Source organism: Arachis ipaensis, chromosome B5 (assembly GCF_059453495.1).
Source record: "Arachis ipaensis isolate K30076 ecotype BB chromosome B5, ASM5945349v1, whole genome shotgun sequence".
Lineage (NCBI taxonomy): Eukaryota > Viridiplantae > Streptophyta > Magnoliopsida > Fabales > Fabaceae > Arachis > Arachis ipaensis.
In genome coordinates this window covers 6,307,656-6,332,024 of record NC_142440.1, presented here as the reverse complement: position 1 = coordinate 6,332,024, position 24,369 = coordinate 6,307,656, and the positions used below count along the sequence as shown (strand labels likewise).

The window sequence follows — 24,369 nt, the reverse complement described above, 5'->3', positions numbered from 1 at the left end:
GTTTCTAGAACTTATTCATGGTATATTGTATTGCATTTGAGAGTTAATTAAAAAGTGGAAATACTATATAGCCACTATTGCTGATAATGCTAGGTAACACACAACAATTTGGTTTGCCGACGATTTATGTGGTCAGAATAAGATGACAACAATTTTTATGCGCTGAAATAAATGGGACACACACATAATGATGATTAATTACAAAGCAATTATTGTGACCCCTAACATATGTGGCTAAATTGTGCTTAAAACCATAAATGAGGAATAACATATAATTTGTCATTTCCTTAGATAGAAGCGAAACATTACACTTTTTGGTACATGATAATAATTAAGTCCAAAAGAATGACTCATGAGTGATGAAAAGCTTATTACACATATAGTAGACACCAAATGAATAGAATTGAAGGAGCATAGCATAGGGCACCGACACAAGAAGACTAGGAAAGGCATTCGGGTGGTGGGCCGAGTGGGAATCGTGGCTTGTCTTGGCAATAATCATAGATAATGTGGTTGATGCGAACCCACCTGTACAAGCGGGCTTGAGTGGGACTAAGGGCCTGGTAAGCAGCACCCTCCCACCAGTTACTTGCGTTGGAGGCACAATTGGTGGGCCCTGGGAGTTGGCAGCCTTCAATGTCGAAGTCCTTGTAGTATGCATAGAAGGGTGCCTTCCTCCAATCAATTTTCTCCAAGCCTCCCCTTGTTGCCCAGTTATCTGCTTCCCACAGCGTTGAGTACACTCCCATTCCTTGCATTGTTGGGTATGCAACTCCCCTTGCCACGTCGTTCTTGTACACTCTTATCGGAAACTCATCCACGTAGAACCTGCATCCATATGTAAGTATTGCTGTTACACCTATCTCATTGCTACAATGCTTTAAAAATGATGTCTAATTGTCCAAATAACTAAATACCTTATTATTATTATTATTTCTTTGCTTTTATCTCATATTTGAATTAATACTAATCAACCTTTTTTTTCCCTCAACAAAATGATCCATCAAATATTATCCAAATAGTTTAATTATTATTTTTACATAAATATATCTTGATGTGAATAGTCATTAAATATTAATAATATTAAGAATTAATTTTTTTAAATTTTAACTAATGTTATGTAATTAAAAATGAATTTGATTTACTTTGTGGTAAATATATATAGTGTCTTACACAATGTGGTGGTGGTTCCAGAGAATAGTGTAAGTGTGGAATTGGGCTGAAGGATCAAACCAGAGGTTGACCCTTTGTTCTCTACCCCCTTTGCCGTCGGCGTAGATGTTAGTCTGAACAGTGTATGGTTGACCACTACGGTTTCCCAAGAACTCAAAGTCAAGCTCGTCCCTTATAGCGTCCGTGTCCGAGCTCATCTACGTAACCACCAACAACATTAACGTTAATTCATGCTCTCTTTAACTTTATTAATTAAGTAGACATGTGTACAAACATAAAATGCCGTCACAGTCCCAGCAGAGTCTCCGGCAATGAGCTTAATCTTCATGCTAATACGCCCAAACATGTACCTACTCTTTGAAGCAAATCCGCATCCTCCAAAATAAGATAAATTAAAATGCTTAATTAATTTGTTTCACAATACTAATAATAATAATAGTTATTATTAAGTTAATTAATTACCAGAATTTCGGTCTAGAATGAGTTGTATGGCGGTGCCTTGATTATCAATTTGCCTGATGTGGGAATCAGACCATGTAACTCTAAAGTCTTGAAGGAATGTAACTGGTTTTCCCCAAACACACACACCAGATAATACGAGAGCCCATAATGATAATAAAAAGAAAGGGTTTTTAAAGAATGCCATGTATATACATATATATATGTATTTGTGATTAATTGGAATAATGCAAGTGGAGCAAGAGAAAGTGTGTTATTTATATAGGATAATGGAGAGAGAAAGAGAGAGAGAAATGCATTATGGTTAATGGATTAGAAGAGAAGAGGAAATAGCTTTCGATACAGCTAATGAGGAGCAGTGAGTAGGGCCCTAAACTATTATATTTCTTCTTTTGCGAATGTTTGGACTTTGGAGATTGGCTTCTTCATTTCTATTTATGTATTCTATTCTCTGCTACCCCAATGATTTTCTCAGCGTGCGTGTGCATTATTTTATGTATTCACGAATCGAACTCAACACCATTAATGGGGACATTTCTTGTCCATTTACTATGCTCAATTTTCTTCAGCAATAATAATCTAGCTACCATTGCTTCCTAAACTATAGCAAACAATAATGCCTCTTTTATTTTTATAATTTTATTGATTTATGGCTCCCGTAAATCGTAGAAATATCTGCATGCAACAATAAATAATCGAATAATGCTACAGAGTCAATTTTGTTTATGACGTGTACCACACGATAATCGACAGATAAATTCAGTTATGGACCGACCTTAAAGGGCGAAAACGAACAAAACAGAACAAACAACCTTATCTCCCAAACCGCAACCCCCAAAACAGAGCACACTACTCAAACACGCCTCTACACGTCAAAAAGATACTAATAACTGCACTAATTAAAAATATCGGGACTGACGAAGTCCACTATCAATCCAGAAACGTCTATAAAATTAACCTCTTTAACTCATAAAGACTCAGGTTCTACACTGACTTCTGATTATTACTCTTTATTTGCTTATAACTCACACACTTACTTGAGCGTCGGAGTGCTTTGTGCAAGTACTCTCGCCGCCGTATTTCAGAGAGCCGAGGTTGATCCCACACTCTCATACCTGGACGACGTTTAACCCAGCCGCGTGACCAGGTGCTCGATTGGAGGCTACTAACCTCGGCTGTTGCAGACGAAACATCTGGCGCCCACCGTGGAACCCGATATCTAGCCCCACTATATTTCCACTTTCTACTCTATTTTCTCCTCCTACGCAGGGTTCATCCAGCTTGTGACATGGCTGACAACGGAGTTCCTCAACCCAGTCAGGCCGACCTCATCGCCCAGCTGGCCGAACTACAAGCAGAAGTCAAGAGACTAGCTGAGCTATCCACCCAGAGCAGCAAACAAGAGGAAAACAACTCCAAGAGTTCAACCTAGGGTGGAGCCGATCTAATAGGTGTCAACCCCCCCAGGGAGAAGCTGACCTTGGACAACCCGTTTTCTGAGGAAATCACGAACTACCAAATGCCAAAGCATTTCACACTCCCTTCCTCTCTTGAGCCATATAAGGGGATTGGTGACCCCCGGGCACACATAAAAAATTTTCAATCTATGATGTTTTTTAATGGATCTAATAACGATCCTGTGCTTTGCAGAGCTTTCCCTACTTATCTTGACGGGGCTGCTCTGCTTTGGTTTTCGAAATTATCTGCAGGGTCAATCGCATCCTTCGAAGAACTAGCTAGATCTTTCATCGACTACTTTGCAGCAGCTCGAATTTACGTACATGGATCAGACTACCTCAGCACCATCCGCCAGGGCCCACAAGAAAGCTTAAAGGACTATATGACCAGGTTCACGGATGCCACCATGGAAATACCTGACCTAAACCCGACCGTCCACCTACATGCCCTCAAAGCTGGTCTCAGACCCGGAAAATTCAGAGAAATAATCGCGGTGACTAAACCAAAAATACTGGACGAGTTCCGGGAAAGAGCAGCAGGACAAATGGAAATCGAAGAACTCCGAGAGGCCGACAAAACCGAAAGGAGACCAAGAAAAGAAGATGACAGACCTTCCAGATCGACGAACACTAAAGACCTCGTCAAACCATTCAAGCTCACCCCAAAATTCGACAACTACACCAGATTCAATACGAAGAGAGAAAAGATAATCAAAGAAATACTCAATGCAAAGATTATAAAACCACCAACCAGAGCAGGGAGCTACCAAGATCAGCGATTCGTCGACAAAAGCAAACACTGTGCATTCCACCAGAAATATGGTCATACAACCGACAAATGCGTGATAGCCAAAGATCTCCTAGAAAGATTGGCACGACAGGGCCTCTTGGATAAATACATTGAGGGGAGAAAACACAGGGAAAACAACAAGGAAGATCGTCAGCAAACCTCGGCCAACAAAGACACCAATAATTGGTCAAACAACAACCCACCCAAAGGTGTCATAAATTGCATATCCGGGGGATTCGCAGGAGGGGGTGAGACAATCTCAGCACGAAAAAGAAGCTACCGTGCAATGTTAGCAATCGAAGGAACAACACCGCCGAGCAACAAAAACACATCTGACCTGGAAATCACTTTCAACCAAGCTGACGTATGCTCGGCCGCTCCTAACTCAGACGACCCGGTGGTAATATCTGTCCAGACAGGTGATCTTTTGGTAAGAAAAGTCCTTTTGGACCCAGGTAGCAGTGCAGATGTCCTCTTTCATTCTACTTTTTCAAAAATGAATCTATCTGAAAAACTAATACAGCCCTCATCCGGAGAATTAGTAGGATTCTCTGGTGAGAGAGTACCGATCAAGGGTTATATATGGCTAAGAACAACGATGGGAAACAACCCATTATCAAAGACCTTAGATATACAGTACCTAATAGTTGATTGCCCTAGTCCTTACAATATTATCCTCGGAAGACCTGCTCTGAACATGTTCAGAGCAGTCGTATCTACTTACCACTTATGTGTTAAATTTCAGGCACAAGATAGCAAGATAGCAACAATACACTCTGACCGTCAACAAGCTCGGCAATGCTATAATGCCAGCTTAAAGAGATCGGACACAAGCCATAAACAAAGTGAGGTCCAATCAATACATGGCACGGAAGTTTTGTCCCTGGCCGAGCTTGATCCTCGAGGAGACACCCAGGAAAGACCTCAACCAACAGATGAGCTACATAAAATCCAATTGACCCAAGTGCCGGGACAGGTGACTTACATCGGCCAAGCGTTAGAGGGACAACAGAGATCAGAGCTGATAAAGTTATTACAACACAATGCTGATTTATTTGCTTGGACCCCGGCAGATATGCTCGGCATTAGCCCAGACATCATCTGCCACAAACTGGCCATGAATAAGACAAGCCGACCTATAGCCCAGAAGAAGAGAAACCTCGGCACGGAGAAATCAAAAGCGGCCTTAGAAGAAACTGAGAAGCTCCTCAAAGCCAACTTCATCAAAGAAATTTGCTTCACCACGTGGCTCTCAAACGTGGTAATGGTAAGGAAAAACTCAGGTAAATGGCGCATGTGCGTCGACTTTACAGATTTAAACAAAGCATGTCCTAAAGATGCTTATCCTTTGCCATGCATCGATAAACTCGTAGACAACGCTTCGGGTTTCAAAAGCTTGAGCTTCATGGATGCATACTCTGGGTACAACCAGATCCTAATGCATCCAGAAGACCAAAGCAAGACAGCATTCATAACTGAGCATGGTAATTTCTGTTATAGAGTTATGCCATTTGGCCTAAAGAATGCAGGTACAACCTACCAGCGACTGATGGACAAAGTATTCCGGCACCAAATAGGTCGGAACATTTAAATCTATGTAAACGATATGGTGGCCAAGACCACCAAAGATCGGACGCACTGCGACGACCTCAGGAAAATATTTGAGCAGATCCGAACATACAATATGAGACTCAACCCGGAAAAATGCGCCTTTGGAATCCAAGGAGGCAAATTCCTCGGATTTATGTTAACTTCTCGGGGAATTGAAGCAAACCCTGAGAAATGTAAAGCTATACTCAACATGGCAAGCCCCAAGACGATAAAAGAGGTACAGCAACTGGCAGGAAGGGTAGCCGCGCTCTCTCGATTCTTACCAGCAGTATCAAGTCGGTCACACTTATTCTTTCAGACGATCTTAAAGAATAAAAAATTCCAGTGGACCCTTGAGTGCGAGAAGGCGTTCGCCGAGCTTAAAACCATCTTATCATCACCCCCCGTGTTGCAAAGACCTAAAGTTGGTAAACCTTTATATTTATATTTGTCTATTTCCAATCATTCCATAAGCTCGGCCCTTGTCATTGAGACAGGAAGGACGCAACAGCCAGTATACTTCGTCAGCAGAGTCATGCAACCAACAGAACAAAGGTACCCGAGGATAGAGCAGCTAGCCCTGGCACTTGTGGTCACAGCAAGAAGACTAAGACACTATTTCCAAAGCCACACAATAATAGTAAGGACAAATCACCCATTAAGGCAAATATTGACAAAACCAGAGCTGGCAGGACGATTGACCAAATGGTCAATTGAGCTCTCGGAGTTCGACATCCAGTTTTAGCCCAGATCGGCCCTCAAGGCACAAGTTCTCGCCGACTTCATCACGGAACTGACACCTGACGAGCATAATGAAACATGGGAGTTGCATGTGGACGGGGCGTCAAGCCGAGAAGGAAGTGGTGCCGGCATAATCCTGAAAAAGGAAAACGAGGTGGTAGCCGAACAAGCCCTCCAATTCCACTTCTCGGCAAGCAATAATCAGGCCGAGTATGAAGCCCTCATAGTGGGACTCAAGCTCGCCCTAAACCACCAAGCGCAGAGCTTAACAGCACATTGCGACTCCCTCCTGGTGGTCCAACAAATCCGAGGAGAATTCCAGGTAAAAGATCCCTTGCTGGAACAATACTGGCTCATAGCAAAGGATCTAATTTCAAATTTTAGTTCTTTTACTATATTACATGTGCATAGAGAACAAAATGTCAGGGCAGATATACTATCCAAACTTGCCGCCACAAGGGCAGATACACAAACATCAGCATTATCACAATGCACACTTACAAAACCTAGCATTGAACTATTATGTATAGAAAACATTAACCACCTCCATGATTGGAGAAAACCTTTTCTTGAGTATATATACACAGGTATCATACCCAGGACGAGCTCAACCCCCAACAGTTCAGGCGTAAGGCAAGCTTCTACACAAAGATAGCAGGGGAGCTATACAGATGTGGTTTCTCACAACCACTGCTAAGATGCTTAGACAAAGATCAAGCCAGAGAGGTAATGGACGAAGTTCATGAAGGTGTATGTAGAAACCACATAGGAGAACGAGCTCTCGCTGCAAAAATAATCCGAACAGGATATTACTGGCCGACCATGAAGAGAGATTGCATAACAAAAGTCAAAGCATGTGACAAATGCCAAAAACATGAAGCGATCTCTACAAAGCTGGCCGAGGTATTACATAGCATGGAGGTAAGCTGGCCGTTCCATAGATGGGGACTTGATATCCTCGGCCCATTTCCAATAGCACCAGGACAGGTAAAATTTCTTTTGGTATCCATAGACTACTTTTCAAAATGGATAGAAGCACAACCCTTAGCAAAGATAACAGCCGAAAAGGTACGATCTTTTATATGGAAAAATATAATATGCCGTTTTGGAATACCAAAAGAGATAATATCAGACAATGGTAGACAGTTCACAGACAATAAGCTCGGTTTGTTCCTAAGAAATTTTAATATACAGCATCGTTTTAGCTCGGTCGAACACCCACAAACTAATGGGCAAGCCGAAGCTGCTAACCGAGTTGTATTGCAGGCAATAAAAAGGAAGCTCGACAATGCCAAGGGAGAATGGGCCGAGCTCATACCAGAAGTATTGTGGAGTTACAACACCACGGTACATAACACTACGGGCGAAACACCCTTCAAGCTAGTCTATGGCTCAGAAGCGCTGATCCCTATTAAGGTCGGGGTACCGACGTTAAGAGCCGAGCTATACAACGAACAACAAAACCTAAGCGCCAGAAATGCCGAGCTTGACCTAGCCGAAGAAGACAGGAAAATCGCCGCCATCAAACAAATAGCCAGAAAAGAATGGCAGAAAGAAAACACAATAGGAGAGTAGTACCGAGGACACTCATGGAAGGCGACCTAGTGCTTAGACGAACAGAGGAAGCCAGGCGACCTCCAGCACATGGCAAGCTCGCCGCAAATTGGGAAGGCCCTTTCCGTGTAACAAAAGTGCTCGGCAAGGGGGCATACCAACTTCAAACGTTACAAGGCAATACCATACCAGGAAACTGGAAGATCTCTTCACTCAAAATGTATATATCATAGTTTGTACAAATTAGCGAATGAAGGTACTCTTTTTCCCCCTTAGAGCTTTTTTCCCAAAAAGAAGGGTTTTGCCTAAGGAGGATTTTAATGAGGCCGGACGCCCTATACATCCAAATGAACGTGACAAATTTTTTCAAACAGAGTCTAACAATGACAAAACAAAATAACAAAATAAAGCACATGCTATAAACAATCGCAAACAAAATATTGTCAACTTGACCCAACGTCGGCCGAAATCATACAACGTTCAAAAATAAGTATGACCAAAGCTCGGTCAACCAAACCAAAACAGTAAATTAAAGTCACAAGTACATGCCCAAATTACACAGGGCAAAACAAACTAAGAAGGAGCATTTTCATCATGCTCCTCCGCAGTGCCATCCACAACTAATTTTTCACCTACCACTATCTTGGTCATGTCAAGCTTATCACAATCAAAGTCTGGGGCTAACAAAGCAATCTGGCTCACAGCACGATCAAATCCATAAGAAAACATCTCCATCCCGGCCTCCTCCAACTCGTGAACACGAGAGGTAAGCCGACCTTTAGCCACATCATGCTCCTTAACTTCAGCCTGCAACAAACGAATCTGATCTCTCAAGCGAACCACCTCGCCTTCAGCCTCTTTTGCCTTGGCCACAGCACTAGTAACAGCATCACTCTTTTCTTTCACAGCCTTCTCCAAATCAGCAATCCGAGTCCCATATGACTTCTCCAAGGAAGAAGCCTTGTCCACAGCCTCTTGTTGCTCAGCACCAACAAGCTCGGCAGTCCTACCAACACAAAGCAAACGAGAAGCAACAACCTACAAACATTCATAAAGTGAGAACGAAGCTATAAAAAGATCGAAAGGACACAAAACAAAAATAAAGGTACCTGAACAAATTTACCAAGCGCCTCCATACCAACTCGGCGAGTCAAGAGCATGTCCCCAGGATACTGCGAAGCCCTATCAGAAAGCTCCGCAAAGTTAAACTGCTCGCTGCAAAGAGAATGCGAATTAGAGCCAGCAATAAAACCATGAAGTTTTTTCTGTCGATCAAAAGCAAGTCCACCACCACCTACAGCCTCTTGATCACCTTCTGAAATAATCTCTAAGGAAGTATCATCCTTCTTTCTTTTAAAAGAAGATGCAGCATGAGCAACGGACGAGAAAACTTGCTCCTCAGCATCTTTCCCATCACCTGAGCCACCAATCCCTTTCTCCTTTTTTCTACTCAAAAAAGACTGCAACTTGTTCGGATCTAACAAAGGAACTCGGCCACCTGCAAGAAATCATCATTAGAGAAGCCCAAAAAATGACCAGCACAAAGCAACAAAACACCAAAAGTATTACCTATATATGCCCCCAAACCCTCACTATCACCTAAATCATATAAGCGCAAAATATCGTGAATGGACATACACTCCTCGGCCGCAACACTTTCAACAAGGAAATTCATCACAAACTCCTCCTCCTCACTCCGTTCGGAAGCCTCAAGGATTTGGCTCGGCTCAGAACACCAGTATAGGGGAAACTTCTCACTAAGCTCGTCATCCAAATAGAAGGGATAATCGGACTCGGATGAACGAACCTTGACGAAAAGAGACTTAAAATTCTTAAAGGAAGACTTGTAGAGAAGAAACAGAGACCGACCCGGAAAACTACTAAGACAGACCCACAAACCCTTACGGACTCCCTTTGCCTGAAAAAGCGAGAAGAACAAAGACAACGAACAAGGAAATGAGAGGTAATCCATCAGACACTGGAAGGCGCGAAGAAACGCCCATGAGTTTGGGTGCAACTGTGACGGAGCGCAGTTAAGTTGGGTGAGGACGTCACACTCAAAGGAAGAAAAAGGAAACTTCACACCAAGCTCAGCCATGCATGGAGTATACATGTAGAAATACTCCCAGTCGCCCCTTCTCTCACAAACCCTATCACTACTAGAACAGGGCTGAAACTCAACAACAACACCAGAACCACTCCTAACGAAATCCATACCCCTCAAATCAGAAAGGGATTCGGCACTGATGAAAGAAGAAGAACGAGTTTTTACATCATCCTGGACCCAGTGATATGGGTTATCTTCCCTAACCTCAACAGCCTTTAATTTTTCTTTTAGTTTCTCCCCCGCCATGAAAGAGCACACGAAAAATAAACAGTCAAAGAAGAGTCAAGAAACACTTACCTTTCGAAGACATAGCAAAACATAAGAGAAGAGGGAGCAACGCAGCATAATTTCCAAAACAGAGAAATGACTATTATTGCAAGCCCACTATTGAAGTGGGTAAGTTAATTCACACCCACTAAGAAACGTGGGAAACCCAAATGACAACAAAGCGCAATAAAGGCGACACGATTTGCGAAGACACAAATAAAACCTTTTTCAAATTTTTTTCAAAAATAACATTTAGCCACGTACGAAAGACAAAAGAGCTCGCCTACCGACCTATACAGAACGCTAGGCGACCTGGGGGGATATGACGTGTACCACACGATAATCGGCAGATAAATTCAGTTATGGACCGACCTTAAAGGGCGGAAACGAACAAAACAGAACAAACAACCTTATCTCCCAAACGGCAACCCCCAAAACAGAGCACACTACTCAAACACGCCTCCACATGTCAAAAAGATACTAATAACGGCACTAATCAGAAATATCAGGACTGACGAAGTCCACTATCAATCCAGAAACGTCTATAAAACTAACCTCTTTAACTCATAAAGACTCAGGTTCTACACTAACTTCTGATTATTACTCTTTATTTGCTTATAACTCACACACTTACTTGAGCGTCGGAGTGCTTTGTGAAGGTGCTCCCGCCGCCGTGTTTCAGAGAGCCGAGGTTGATCCCACACTCTCATACCTGGACGACGTTTAACCCAGCCGCGTGACCAGGTGCTCGATTGGAGGCTACTAACCTCGGCTGTTGCAGACGAAACAGTTTATAATTAATATCAATTAACCTTTTAAAAATTAAATTATTTATGTTATATTATAAATTGTAAATAAAAAACATTTAACTCTAAATTCTAAATTATAAATCTATAATTAAATCTAACTAAAAATTAATTCCTGTACTTCCTCTAAATAAAGGAATAAAAATAAAGAGTATACCTTTATCAACTACTAGAATATTTAATTTCTGTCTTGAATATATATATATATATATATATATATATATATATATATATATATATATATATATATATATATATATAGTTAAGGTCAAATAACTCAAAATTTATAATCCATCTAATTTTCCGGTGAAATGATGTTACTTAATTACCACCCATTAATTGTTTCTACCCCTCAGGCCATTATAATACAACAAGAGTAAGGATATTTATTATTTTATGTGGAATTTGCATAAACTTTTTCTTTTGTTTCATGTTAAAAAAAATTCTTTTGAAATTAGCAAAAATTGAACTATATTTTTTTTGTTATAAAAATTTTAATATTTAGTTATAAAATTACTTTTTCCTAAAAACTTGAACTAATAGAAAAAGAATGTAGATTTCAAAAGAGAAAGTGAATATAAGTCAAGAAAAGAGTGAGAATCAAGGCAACGGGATTGACAACTATAAATGGATAAAATGAGAGACATGTGTATATTGGCTTTTTATGCAGGATAGATGATGAAAGAGTACAACCAAAAAAAATTCGAATTAACGTATTATATTTGATGATTGATTTGATTCTATGTATATTGTATAGTTACTTTTTGTTTTCATTTTTATGGCTTGTTTCTTTGTGGTTGAATTTGGTCCTCAACTGCAATGTTGAAGGAAATTAAATTTAATCATTTAATATGTACTTCTTAAAAGTGTCGAACTTTTCACTACTGATGTAATCAGTAAAAAAATTAGAAAAGGACACATAAATTGTTTATCTCTAATAATTGTTGTAGGACTTTTTAGACTTTAACATAATATGAACGCGAGCTGGCTAGATAGTTGATTATTAGTCTGTCCTCTAGCCTCCCCATTAATTAGAAGAACTTCAACATTTTAGTACAAGTGAAATGAAAATCTTAACTTACCAGCCCTCGGGCTCAATTTGATTTAATAAATGTGACCATTCAAATGTTTGCTGAAAGCTACTATACAAGAGGAGTAAAGTAATACTAGTACATATTCATAATTACATCTACTTTCATTTGCATCTTTAAACTTTATGTCACATGTATTTTTGGATAAACTTTTATATATTTTTCAACTATATCTAATACATGATTTAAAAACGTTTATAATTATTTAGTCTTGGACCACTATTATACATTTTTATAATATTATATAAAATAAAATAATTATGATTGGCTAACAAACTATAACTCAAATAGTATAATCTCTTCATCTTCACTTAGAGGGTTCGGATTCGAATTTGTTTAATTTATTGACAAATTTATTGTTTTTTATTAGTTTTTTTAGTGGACTTATTTTATGAAACATATTAAATGTATTAAAAAACACGTATAACTTTTTGCCATGTTTATTTTTTAGTTCTTTAAGCGGTTAGAATTTTAGATCATATTAATATGAATTCCATTAATTTGTTGATTTTATTGTGATATCTTTAAAAAAAGGATAAATAGCTCTGAAAAAAAAAACTCTTTTCTTTTCATATATACCTAGATTCCAACCAAAACTTCTGATTAATAATGGCCAAGTTACTATGTAGTAGAGTATTAGCACTTTTAAAACATATAAATCAACACTAAACTTTTTTTTTGTAAATATGGAAATTGATAATGTTGAATAATAATGCATATTAATCTTTGATGGGATAAAGTGGATGACTTTAAGTAGTGGTGGGGGCATACATGTAGAACACCCCTACTCTACCACACTGGAACATCATAATACAGTACAGTTGGTAATGTGTATAGGCATGCAATTGAAATGCACGGTTCACTTTCAGTAGAGCCAGTGTTTGCCAGAACCATTCATGCAATTTCAAACTCATTATTGGGATTTCCCTCTTCCTTTTCTCAACGTGCAATAATGCATGCATCAAACTAATACTTATCACGTTTAGACCCCATTGAAATAAATTATGAGCAATGCTAGGGAGTTATTAGCCGATTTTGTGATTTATAGTTATTAATTAATTATTATTAATATTTTTAATTGTGTAAAATTATATTTAGTGACATAAAATTATTCATTTTTTTTAATTAATTAAAAAATATTGACCAAATTTTAATAAAAATAATGACGTCCTAAACTTTTTCATAAATTATTTGACTCAAGGGCCTCAAAACTACCATTGTTTTTCTCATCATTTATCCACCATGCATAAGTAACCAAACAATTATTTTTTTCTCTTCATGGTCTCTCTTTTAAGCGCCACATCACTCACCAAAGGCAAACTCTATATTGATTACGAGATTTAGAACTCCACTAATTTTTTTTCATCTTCATATATTGCCAAAGTAAAATATCATACCTCCACTTAAAGATTTTTCAGGTAAGCAGAACAATAGAAAAAATGTCTTCTTATTCAACTAATTATTTATTTATATCCTACTCTATCTGTTTTTGAGCCAAAATGAGAACTCCAAATTCTAATACAATTTAAATAATAATGTTTGAAAGACAATAAAAAATTAGTTTAAACAACTTAAAATAATTTTATTTAACAAATTGCTAGCCCCTAATATTCTTTTTGTCATAATGTCAAATGTCAAAGAGATAATATCTAATAAAATGATCTTATATAACATAATATTTTTATATATAATATTTATAATTATATATTTATTATATTTAAAATTATACAATTATTATAATAATAATTAATGAATGTTAAATAAAATTATTTTAAGTTGTTTAAACTGATTTTTTATTCTCTTTCAAATTGAGAGTTCTTCTATTCAAACACCGACTAGTGCAACAATATGCCAATATGTTCGGTATCAAAGGAGACTTCCCAGCTGCCATCAACAACATGACCTTATATTTTTGCCGAAACTAGTAATTTGATGTTCTGATTGAACCAATCCGACTTTGATCATATTGGATTGGTTCTAGCTTGTGAATAAAAAATATAAATTTAGATTAATACAAACTAATTAGATTTAACTGCTTCAAATAAAATAAAAAGTTTTTCTAAACGGAACTAAACCACCTATTTATACTCTAACAACTTGTTTGCTACTTCAGATGAAGACTACAAAAATGTAACTTGTGGGTTGTCATATGTTAAAATTATTATTGATAAAATTTTTAAATTTTTTACTTTAATAAATATATAATAAATGCATTAAAAATTTATATGTCTATTATGAAGACTTTTTGAACCGATAACTAATTTTAACATATGCCTTGGTTGATTATTACTGTACTTACATTAATTGCTGGCTTCACAAAAGTTAGTGGGTGAGAAAGGTTATCGATCAAACATTGATTAATGGAACATGGTTCCTTATAATTTGATGTGCATGCCACAACCACCTTATTTCTAATTGGTTGCTAGGACCCTAATGTGTCGCTTCATGTGTTCCATCATATTCATATATATTATAATTTCATGTCTTAAGTTATTTAGGTCATGGATTTCTTTTTGTAGGAGTATCATTAACTTTCATAAAAATAATTATAAAATATATTCTATTTTTTTTTTGAAAAAGTTACTAATTACATTTTGATTTCTTCAATTATTAATTTTTTAACTTTGTTCTCTTTTCTTTTTTTTGGGTATGAGAATCTGAGAGAGATTAGAGTTTTTGGAGAACATCAACGAGATTGAAGAAATCTTCTTCCGAAATAGAGTGCGGATTGGAAAACCCTAACTCTGCTTTTTCCTTTTTTTTTTTTTTATTTCAGATTAGTAGCATTCAGTGAAGAGAAGGTCTGCTAGGTTTTTCATCCAATTTCAATTCCTCACCTTTTCTCATCCTCTTCATCTGCTGCAAATCTCGTTTGCATATCCTCGCTGCCGCAACACGCCTCCGCCTCCGCCGCAACCTGTTGCCGCTGATGACATGCCATCATGTCATGTTTTTCTATGCTTTTTCATGCAAGAAATTGATGATTTGTGCTTAAATATTGAATGCTTTTGTGCTTAAATGGTACATTTTTTTGATCTTTTGATTTTATAAATTTTGTAGGAAATAAGAAGAAAAAGAAGCAAAAGAGCACAAAATAAGCTAAAAAGAAGAAAAAAAGAGTTTTGGGGCACACTTTGGAGTCTTGGGCCACGCTTTTAAAAGTATGGCCCATGACCAAATCAAGGAGTGCTGCGCTCATTGAGTTAACCGAGCTACCTAAGAGTTCAAATTCAGCTTGGAAGCAAGATTTTTGGCTAAGTTAAACTTGGGCGTTCACAGCATGACCATGCCTCCTTCAAAGAGCCATAACTTGAGCTACAGACGTCCAATTGATGTGCTTCCAGTTGCGTTCGAAAGCTGACATTCAGAGCTTTCCAACAATATATGGCAATTCATATTTGGCACAAAATTGAGGTATAAGTGAAAGGCATCTTTAAGGACAAAAAACAAGCAAAAATAGACCAAAGTGCAACCACCAAGATTCGAAGAGAGAGACCAAGGGAAGCCCAAGAAAGTAGCGCTCTCAAGGAGAGCACTAAGTTAACGTTGAGAGCATTGTCGTGCTCTCTCCCAAAGAAAATGCAAGGAAAATAAGCCAACATGGCTTCACTAGGATTCGAACTTGAGGCCTTCCACTCAAGGCAATGTGCTACCTCATTTTGCTTCACAAAGAAATTGCTCCCCAAATGCTTCCACCAAGGCTCGAACCTCAAGCCTCATTCCACAACAAAGGATGCTGCGCTCTCCCCATGCACTGAGCGCTATGGATGCTGGTCACAAGGCTTGGTGCACGCAAATTTGGAAGGCCAAGGCAAGGGAATGATGCGCTCTTGGCACCAACCGAGCATTGCCCTGGGAGGTGACCTTGGTTCATTTTCTAACCAACTTGAACCAAGCAACTTTGAATCATACTCCAAACCAATTGAACCAAGGCCAACTTGACCCATCTCTCTTCAAATCCAAAGCAAGCAAAGCCCAATTAACATCACTCAAAGGCACAAGGATCAATTAGCTTAGGAATTTATTTTTAATTTGTTTAGAATTTCAATTTGATTTTCATTCATGTAAAAAGCCTATATAAGGCATCATTTTTATTTTGGTGAGAAGGCTAGCTCTACTAGAGAGCACTAGGGGGAATTGGGATTGAGAGCTGAGTTCTCTTCATCCTGGTTCTTACTTTTGCATTTTCTTACTTTCTGTTTTCGAATTTTGGATTGAGAATTGAAGGAATTCTGTTTCAATACTTACTCTGAAATCATCTTTGTCCTCCTTCTGCATAATTCAAATTTACATTTGCTGTTTTCACTTTCTTCTCTTTTGCAATTTCTTTTTCTGCACTTTGAGCTGAGTTTGCTTTCAAAGCAATTTAAATTCTCTGCCTCCTTGCTAATTCACTTTCTGCATTTTCTATTTGAGCTTGCTGTGATCTTGATTTATTTTCCTGCAATTTACAATTCTTGCAATTGCTCTAAGTTTTTATTCACTGCAATTTTGCTTCTCTGTTTACATTGCTCCCAATTTATTCTTCCTGCAATTTAAATTTCCAGTTGCTTGATCTATTGTTTTCTTTTATGTTCAGCACCCACTCCCCTTTACATTCACTGCAATTTACATTTCTTGTCATTTAAATTTCTGCAATTTACATTTCTTGCTCTTTAAGTTTATGTCCAATTTACTTTCTGCACTTTAAATTTTCTTGTCATTTACTTTCTGCTGCATCAATTATCACTCACCAATGTTAGCTTGACTAAACTAATCACCCACTAAAGTTGCTTGATCCATCAATCCCTGTGGGATCGACCTCACTCTAAGTGAGTTATTACTACTTGAAGCGACCCGGTACACTTGCCGGTGAGTTTAGGTGTTGGAATTTCGTTTTCAACCCATCAAGTTTTTGGCGCCGTTGCCGGGGATTGATTTAGATCAACAATGATTAAGTGGGTGAGAAGTCTATATCAAGCATTTTCTTTATTTTTGTTTTCTGTTTTAGATTGAAACCAAGGTGTTTGAGTTTTTGCCTCACTAAGAAATTCTCATCTCTGATATGAGTAATTTCAATTTTCCTTGGTGTTGTGTTTTCCAAAATTCAAATGGAGTTCAATTCATCTTATGATCAAACAAATTTTATGGGATATTACCCACCATCACCAATCTCTAATGGTGGCTGAGAATATCACCAAGAGAATACACATTCTGAGCACTCCAATTCATGGAGATTTGCTTCAGAGACACAAGATGAGCAAGAAAATCATATGGGATACCAACCACCACCACAAAATGATTCATATCATTATCCTCATGGTGGATGGAAGTATCACCAAGGAATGAAAGAGCATCCACCCTCACTTCCCAGTTTTTCAGTTGAAAGTTCTTCATCACTTAATTATGCCTCAACACAAAGTTTCCTCCAAGATGCATACAAGTCATCCCACCAACCACAAAATTCATCCCACAACTCACAAAACTCATTCCACACCCCTCAACACAACTTCATCACAATATATCCATGTCACCAAAATTACTCTCAACCTTCATCTCTTGAATTAGCAGATGAGGATTACCTTCAATGGTCCAAAGAACCCTTAGAAAGCCGATGCCAAGCCATTGAAATACACAGGCAACTCGTGAAAAGATACACACAGTCCCAATCCTGGAAAAAAATCCTCTTCAAGAAGATGAATGGGCCTTTAGAGCAAACAAGGAGGAACTTAGAACCATCAAACAGTGAGGATGAAGACCAATTTGTGGGTAAGGAAGTGGAAAAACAAGAACAAAAGGTCCCTGTGGCAAGTGAAATTGCAGTAAAGGATGAGGAACATGAGCCAAGAATTTCATATTCACAGAAGCTAATTGAGGTGATAGAGGAACATGAAACTTCACTCCCAAAAGACTTAATGGAAGATCATGTAAAAGAAGAGGAGGAAGCCAATCAAGGAAGTTCACACTCAATTGAAGAAAATTACAGGAAGGAAGAGCTCACTGAACCATCAATTCAAAAAGCTCTTGATGAAGAGAACACTCCAACAATCACACAACCACCAAGACTTGGATTCAAGGAAGTGAAGGTAATTAACAAAAGCACCAAGAAGAGGATTGTGACCAAGCTACAAAGGACAATATTCATAAAGAAAAGAAGGTCAACTACAAGCAATCCTCCCCTGATCCAGCAAGCAAGCTCAATCAAGCCATTAACAAAAGAAAGCTTGTTGAGGAGAGGCCAAGACAGGGGACACTAGCTTAATCTTCTCCCCCCTTGAGGTCATTCCTCTTAACAAATTGGAAGAAGAGGAAGAAAGTGAAGAACATGTCAACCGTAGGTAACATTTTCTCTCTTTGCTTTGTTGATTTTCTTTCTCTGCTTGGTTTAATTTCAATAAATCAGGCATATGATTTCATTCTAAGTTTGGTGTTGCCTTGCAACAAATTGTTTTCAATCTTTTTGGATGATTGCATCAAATCAAAAAATGAAACTGTCACACTAAGATTCTAAGTTTGGTGTGCCAATTATTTTCTATGCAATTTATTCAAGCAACACTACTTGTTTGCAAAATCATAATGCCTCTGCAGTTTTATTTTTCTCTTTTGATTTGACACTTTTTTATTCTACTTGCTTTAGTCATTTGTCTGTTTTTAAATGCCTTCATCTAGTTTGCTTATTAACTGTTTTTGTTAGTACATCACCAAGAGATCCTTATTCATGGCAGATTCTTGGCTTGGTGATTGTACTTAACAAATAACAGTTTCATTTGCTTAGTTTTAGTTCAAATAAATTGACATAGGATTGCATTCTAAGTTTGGTGTTGCTATGCAACAAAATTTGCTTCCAATCTTTACTAGATACTTGCATTAATTCTAAGTGAAAGTGTCACACTAAGTTTGGTGTGCCACTTATCTTTTATGCCATGTATTGTGCTCACCTTCTTATGTTTGCAATCACAATGTCTCTGTCTCTTGTGCCTTAATTTTTATCTTTAATTTTGCTTGCTTAAAATACATGTACTACTAACATTTCATTGTGTAAGACATTTATGATCCATCTTTAACCCCATAGCCATTGTTCTAATTGTTACTTGAGGATGAGCAAGCATTATGAGTTTGGCAAGGGAAAGAGGAAGAATAGAAGGAAAAGGACAATATTAGAGAAGATGAATTACAAGGTTGTAAAGTTCCTTTTCCCTCTCATTTGTTTCCAGCACTTTAAATTACATGATTGTCTTTATATTCTCTGTATGCATGTGTGGTATGAATAAGCATCGCTTGAATCTTGATTTGCAACATGCTGCTGTGACATTATGACTACCAACTTGAGTTTTGTAAAGTTCAAAGCAGTAAAGCATCATGATCATAAACAAACAAGAAATTAAAGAAGAAATTAGCATGTGCATACAAGTATTGGAAAGCTAGTATGATTAATTGTTGCTCAAATGCATTGGATTTTATTTAATTGAAGTTTTCATCTAGTACATTTTGTGAAATCTTTTGAAAATCATGAAAACCTTAAAGAAGCAAATACAATTAAGGCAAGAAAAGAAAAAGGGAAAGAATGAGAAAGCTAAAGGCTCTGAGTACCAATGACAATTAAATTGTTAAGTACTTGTGGTGTTTATGTATCAAGCAAAAAGCTTGAAAATAAAACACTTAGAGTCAAGGTTAGGCTCAAGTGCAAATGCACTCCCCCAAAGCTTAAGGCTCTAAGCATCAATGATTAGAGAGTCAAGAAAAGAAACAAATGAGCTTAAAGAAGTTCTCTAATTAAATGCTTGTGGTGCTTATGTGTCAAGTGGTAATACTTGAAAACAAAGCATTTAGAGTCGTAGCTTTGTTATCAACTCATGGGGCAAAGCACCCAAAAAGAGAAGCTAATAAGAAAATCAAAAGCTTGTTTCAAGGAAGAAATATAAGAAAAAGATTTCATAAATTGAGCTAGATAGAAACATCAATCATTTACATTTCTTTTGTGATTGTAGCATGCTTAGAAAACTAGCTTACCATGAACATTGAGTTGCTATTCTTCTCACCTTGGTTTGTCAATCTTTATTGCATGATTCTTTTCTTACTTGGGGACAAGCAAGGTTTAAGTTTGGTATTGTGATGACATGCCTTCATGTCATGTTTTTCTATACTTTTTCATACAAGAAATTGATGATTTGTGCTTAAATATTGAATGCTTTTGTGCTTAAATGGTATATTTCATTGATCTTTTGATTTTATAAATTTTGTAGGAAATAAGAAGAAAAAGAAGCAAAAGAGCACAAAATAAGCTAAAAAGAAGAAAAAAAAAAGAGTTTTCGGACACACTTTGAAGTTGGGGCACACTTTGGAGCCTTAGGCCACGCTTTTAAAAGCGTGGCCCATGACCAAATCAAGGAGTGTTACGCTCATTGAGTTGGGCGTTCACAGCATGACCATGCCTTCTTCAAAGGGCCATAACTTGAGCTACAGACGTCCAATTGATGTGCTTCTAGTTGCGTTCGAAAGCTGACATTCAGAGCTTTCCAACGATATATGGAAATCCATATTTGGCACAAAATTGAGATACAAGTGAAAGACATCTTTAAGGACCAAAAACAAGCAAAAATAGACCAAAGTGCAACCACCAAGATTCGAAGAGGGAGACCAAGGAAAGCCCAAGAAAGTAGCGCTCTCAAGGAGAGCACTAAGTTAACGTTGAGAGCATTGTCGTGCTCTCTCCCAAAGAAAATGCAAGGAAAATAAGCCAACATGGCTTCACTAGGATTCGAACTTGAGGCCTTCCACTCAAGGCAAGGTGCTACCTCTTTTTGCTTCACAAAGAAATTGCTCCCCAAATGCTTCCACGAAGGCTCGAACCTCAAGCCTCATTCCACAACAAAGGATGCTGCGCTCTCCCCATGCACTGAGCGCTATGGATGCTGGTCACAAGGCTTGGTGCACGCAAATTTGGAAGGCCAAGGCAAGGGAATGCTACGCTCTTGGCACCAACCGAGCATTGCCCTGGGAGGTGGCCTTGGTTCATTTTCTAACCAACTTGAACCAAGCAACTTTGAACCATACTCCAAACCAATTGAACCAAGGCCAACTTGACCCATCTCTCTTCAAATCCAAAGCAAGCAAAGCCCAATTAACATCACTCAAAGGCACAAGGATCAATTAGCTTAGGAATTTATTTTTAATTTGTTTAGAATTTCAATTTGATTTTCATTCATGTAAAAAGCCTATATAAGGCATCATTTTTATTTTGGTGAGAAAGCTAGCTCTACTAGAAAGCACTAGGGGGAATTGGGATTGAGAGCTGAGTTCTCTTCATCCTGGTTCTTACTTTTGCATTTTCTTACTTTCTGTTTTCGAATTTTGGATTGAGAATTGAAGGAATTCTTTTTCAATACTTACTCTGAAATCATCTTTGTCCTCCTTCTGCATAATTCAAATTTACATTTGCTGTTTTCACTTTTCTTCTCTTTTGCAATTTCTTTTTCTGCACTTTGAGCTGAGTTTGCTTTCAAAGCAATTTAAATTCTCTGCCTCCTTGCTAATTCACTTTCTGCATTTTCTATTTGAGCTTGCTGTGATCTTGATTTATTTTCCTGCAATTTACAATTCCTGCAATTGCTCTAAGTTCTTATTCACTGCAATTTTGCTTCTCTGTTTACATTGCTCCCAATTTATTCTTCCTGCAATTTAAATTTCCAGTTGCTTGATCTATTGCTTTCTTTTATGTTCAGCACCCACTCTCCTTTACATTCACTGCAATTTACATTTCTTGTCATTTAAGTTTCTGCAATTTACATTTCTTGCTCTTTAAGTTTATGTCCAATTTACTTTCTGCACTTTAAATTTTCTTGTCATTTACTTTCTGCTGCATCAATTATCACTCACCAATGTTAGCTTGACTAAACTAATCACCCACTAAAGTTGCTTGATCCATCAATCCCTGTGGGATCGACCTCACTCTACTTGATGCGACCTGGTACACTTGCCGGTGAGTTTAGGTGTTGGAATTTCGTTTTCAACCCATCAGCCGCCGCCACGCAACACGCTGCCGCCTCCGTCGCGCAATACGCTGCCTCAACGCTTGGAGGTTAGTTAATCATTATGCCTTTTCAATTCATGGATCCCTTTTCTTCCTCTCCCTGTGTCATCTCTCTAGTCTACTCATCTTCGCAGCGCAACCCGCATATATGATTTGAGTTTAATTAAATACGAAATTGATGTTCCAATTAACTTAGTTGTAGTATATTGTTCTCGTTCTTGATTAGGTTTCTGCTGTTATACTCTATCAGGAAAGCTGCTGGTAATGATTGTAATGACAATGATAAAGAGGCTAAGAGGAGTAAGATGGTAATTGCACTTTTATGAAATTCCTTGTTTTTGTGTTTCAGATACTGATTATTTTGTTTCCCATCAAAACAAATTAAAAATACTGATTATTATTTTTAAAGGACGATGAAAGATTAGTTGCAGGGACACCAACATTTTGAGTAAAATTTAAAATTGGCCTCAACTTTTTTTTGAGTGACCACTTTCATCTTTGATCTTTGTTTATTCGTTTGTTATTCCCAAAACTTACAAATTGTGAGACAGAGACTCTTTTGGTATGTTTTGGTTGTTTGGAGTGAGGACTAAATTGTGCCCTTTTGTTAGTTTAGGGACTGTCTCGCAATAAGTTTAAGGACAAAAACTAATAAACAATGAGCAAGAACTAAAGTGGCTACTCGAAGAAAGATTAAGGACTAATTTAGGACTTTATTCTCTACATTTTCAATGGTGCATAAATTGGCCTGATTAAACTATCTAATAACCCCTCGGAAAAAAATATTTTAATTAATGATTTTTTTTATTTGCATAGTATGGAAAGTTTTTTATTTGTGAAATTTATCATCACGATGTGAGATTGTGGATCATATAAAATTTTTCAAATACACCGGTGGATTTTAAAAGAAATATGCTAATCCCCTTTTTCATGTTACCATGCTTGTATTGTTTAGGTTCCACTTAGAGGTTTTGCATAGTTCTTTGTCATTTATTGGTCAAAGAACAATATAAGTCCATGAATTGAGATACAGGAGTTTTAGATATAATTGAGTTACTTTGACCTTATTAATTAGTAGTTTTAAATTTTTAGATATAATCCAAATAAAGAAGCTAGTATTAGTTATTTTGAATTTTGATCTAATAATGAAAATCTATCTTGCATTGTTTCTTCTTGAGTTCTCTCTGTGCTTCTTGAGTTCTCATCACTTTTGGCTAATGAAGCTCAAGCAAAAGCTGAAGTAGGTGATAACTATGTGTATGCAACTATTGATTGGTCGCCTCATGATAAGTTTAGGGATAACACCAAAATGATGCCAATTCATACACAGACAATCTCATTCCATAAGAGACAAGCTCTTGGTAAATGACTATTTTGTTGCTTCTATTCATTCTTCTTAGACTAAGTTACTAGTTTGGTTATTCTTGTTATGGTAAATCACCTGTCCAATTGTGTTTTGGTCCTGAATTACCTTGATTTTTTTACATTTTTTGCAGTAACATACATGGAGAACAATAGAGCAGGAATCACTGTGTTTGGATTCATGCTTGATAGAACATGGCTCTACTCAATTTTTGCAATTCAATTGGCTCTATGCCTTTGGCTACTTAACAAGACAGTTGGTGTTTAGAGACAGAGAGAAAAACTGCCTTGATCTTCCTACCTTGTTCACTATGTGTTTTGTAATGTACTAATGCATAATATTATTTTATAGTGATTAGTTCATTTGGATCTGATAGTTCTGGTTATGAACTTTATGATCAACGAAATGGTAAATGATATATGAGTCTGCTCCACAAGTTACAGAAACTAGTGTTAATGATGAGTAACATTGTTGAGTTCAAAGGTGTTGACTAGTTCCACAAATAATCCACTTCTTGCAATCCAATTTCTTGAAAAACTCACATTAATCAAAGTTGAAAATTTGTACTGTTATACATCAATATTAAACCAATTAAATGGTAGGTCTTGTGATGTTTTCTTTTTGCCAACTAGTATCTATCATCAAATAATGTGTTAGAAAGATTCAACAAGATATACACACACATAAATATAAAATCCACATGGAGTAACCGGAAGGATTGTCTAGTTTGTGGAAATAAGATTGTGACAAGGAGAATGTTGTTGTAGAGAGCAGAACAAAACTCAAAGCAATGTCATTCATTGGCTTTCAAAACAAAAACATATAAGAGAAGCTTTGTAACCATCGATGTTTTGTGTTGATTGGCCTCAAGTTATCAATAATCAGAGACTAATGGCTCTACTGTTACCCTAAGTTCTCAACTATTAAAGAAAGGGTCATGTTCTTCCAGAAACATTGACAAA

General features: G+C 37.5%; 3 protein-coding genes across 3 annotated transcripts; 1 reads left to right on the top strand and 2 right to left on the bottom strand.

The window, feature by feature from the left end:
- Positions 1-258: 258 nt before the first annotated feature.
- On the bottom strand, positions 259-1,871 carry LOC107642672 (putative xyloglucan endotransglucosylase/hydrolase protein 6). Its single transcript, XM_016346094.3, has 4 exons — positions 1,636-1,871; positions 1,448-1,548; positions 1,174-1,370; positions 259-828 (listed from the first exon to the last, which is right to left on the bottom strand). Exons 1-4 carry the CDS (start codon positions 1,817-1,819, stop codon positions 441-443), a joined length of 870 nt encoding a protein of 289 aa, XP_016201580.1. The 5' UTR covers positions 1,820-1,871; the 3' UTR covers positions 259-440.
- A 1,370-nt stretch (positions 1,872-3,241) lies between these two features.
- On the top strand, positions 3,242-5,429 carry LOC148563278 (uncharacterized). The gene is made up of 2 exons (XM_088486707.1): positions 3,242-5,146; positions 5,409-5,429. Exons 1-2 carry the CDS (start codon positions 3,242-3,244, stop codon positions 5,427-5,429), a joined length of 1,926 nt encoding a protein of 641 aa, XP_088342833.1.
- A 2,908-nt stretch (positions 5,430-8,337) lies between these two features.
- LOC148563277 (uncharacterized) lies at positions 8,338-8,924 on the bottom strand. The gene is made up of 2 exons (XM_088486450.1): positions 8,874-8,924; positions 8,338-8,802 (listed from the first exon to the last, which is right to left on the bottom strand). The coding sequence occupies exons 1-2, from the start codon at positions 8,922-8,924 to the stop codon at positions 8,338-8,340; spliced, it is 516 nt and encodes a 171-aa protein (XP_088342576.1).
- Between the last annotated feature and the right edge of the window lie 15,445 nt (positions 8,925-24,369).

Bases quoted from the DNA above. Each gene is read 5' to 3' on its own strand.
- LOC107642672 (XM_016346094.3), bottom strand. From the start codon at position 1,819: ATGGCATTCTTTAAAAACCCTTTCTTTTTATTATCATTATGGGCTCTC. The intron at 1,371-1,447 runs GTTTGTACACAT...GTGGTTACGTAG, and splicing joins GGACTGTGACGGCATTTTAT to ATGAGCTCGGACACGGACGC. The intron at 829-1,173 runs GTAAGACACTAT...ATATGGATGCAG, and splicing joins TGGAACCACCACCACATTGT to GTTCTACGTGGATGAGTTTC.
- LOC148563278 (XM_088486707.1), top strand. From the start codon at position 3,242: ATGTTTTTTAATGGATCTAATAACGATCCTGTGCTTTGCAGAGCTTTC. The intron at 5,147-5,408 runs GTAAGGAAAAAC...TAAAGAATGCAG, and splicing joins GGCTCTCAAACGTGGTAATG to GTACAACCTACCAGCGACTG.
- LOC148563277 (XM_088486450.1), bottom strand. From the start codon at position 8,924: ATGCTCTTGACTCGCCGAGTTGGTATGGAGGCGCTTGGTAAATTTGTT. The intron at 8,803-8,873 runs GTACCTTTATTT...GAATGTTTGTAG, and splicing joins CGCTTGGTAAATTTGTTCAG to GTTGTTGCTTCTCGTTTGCT.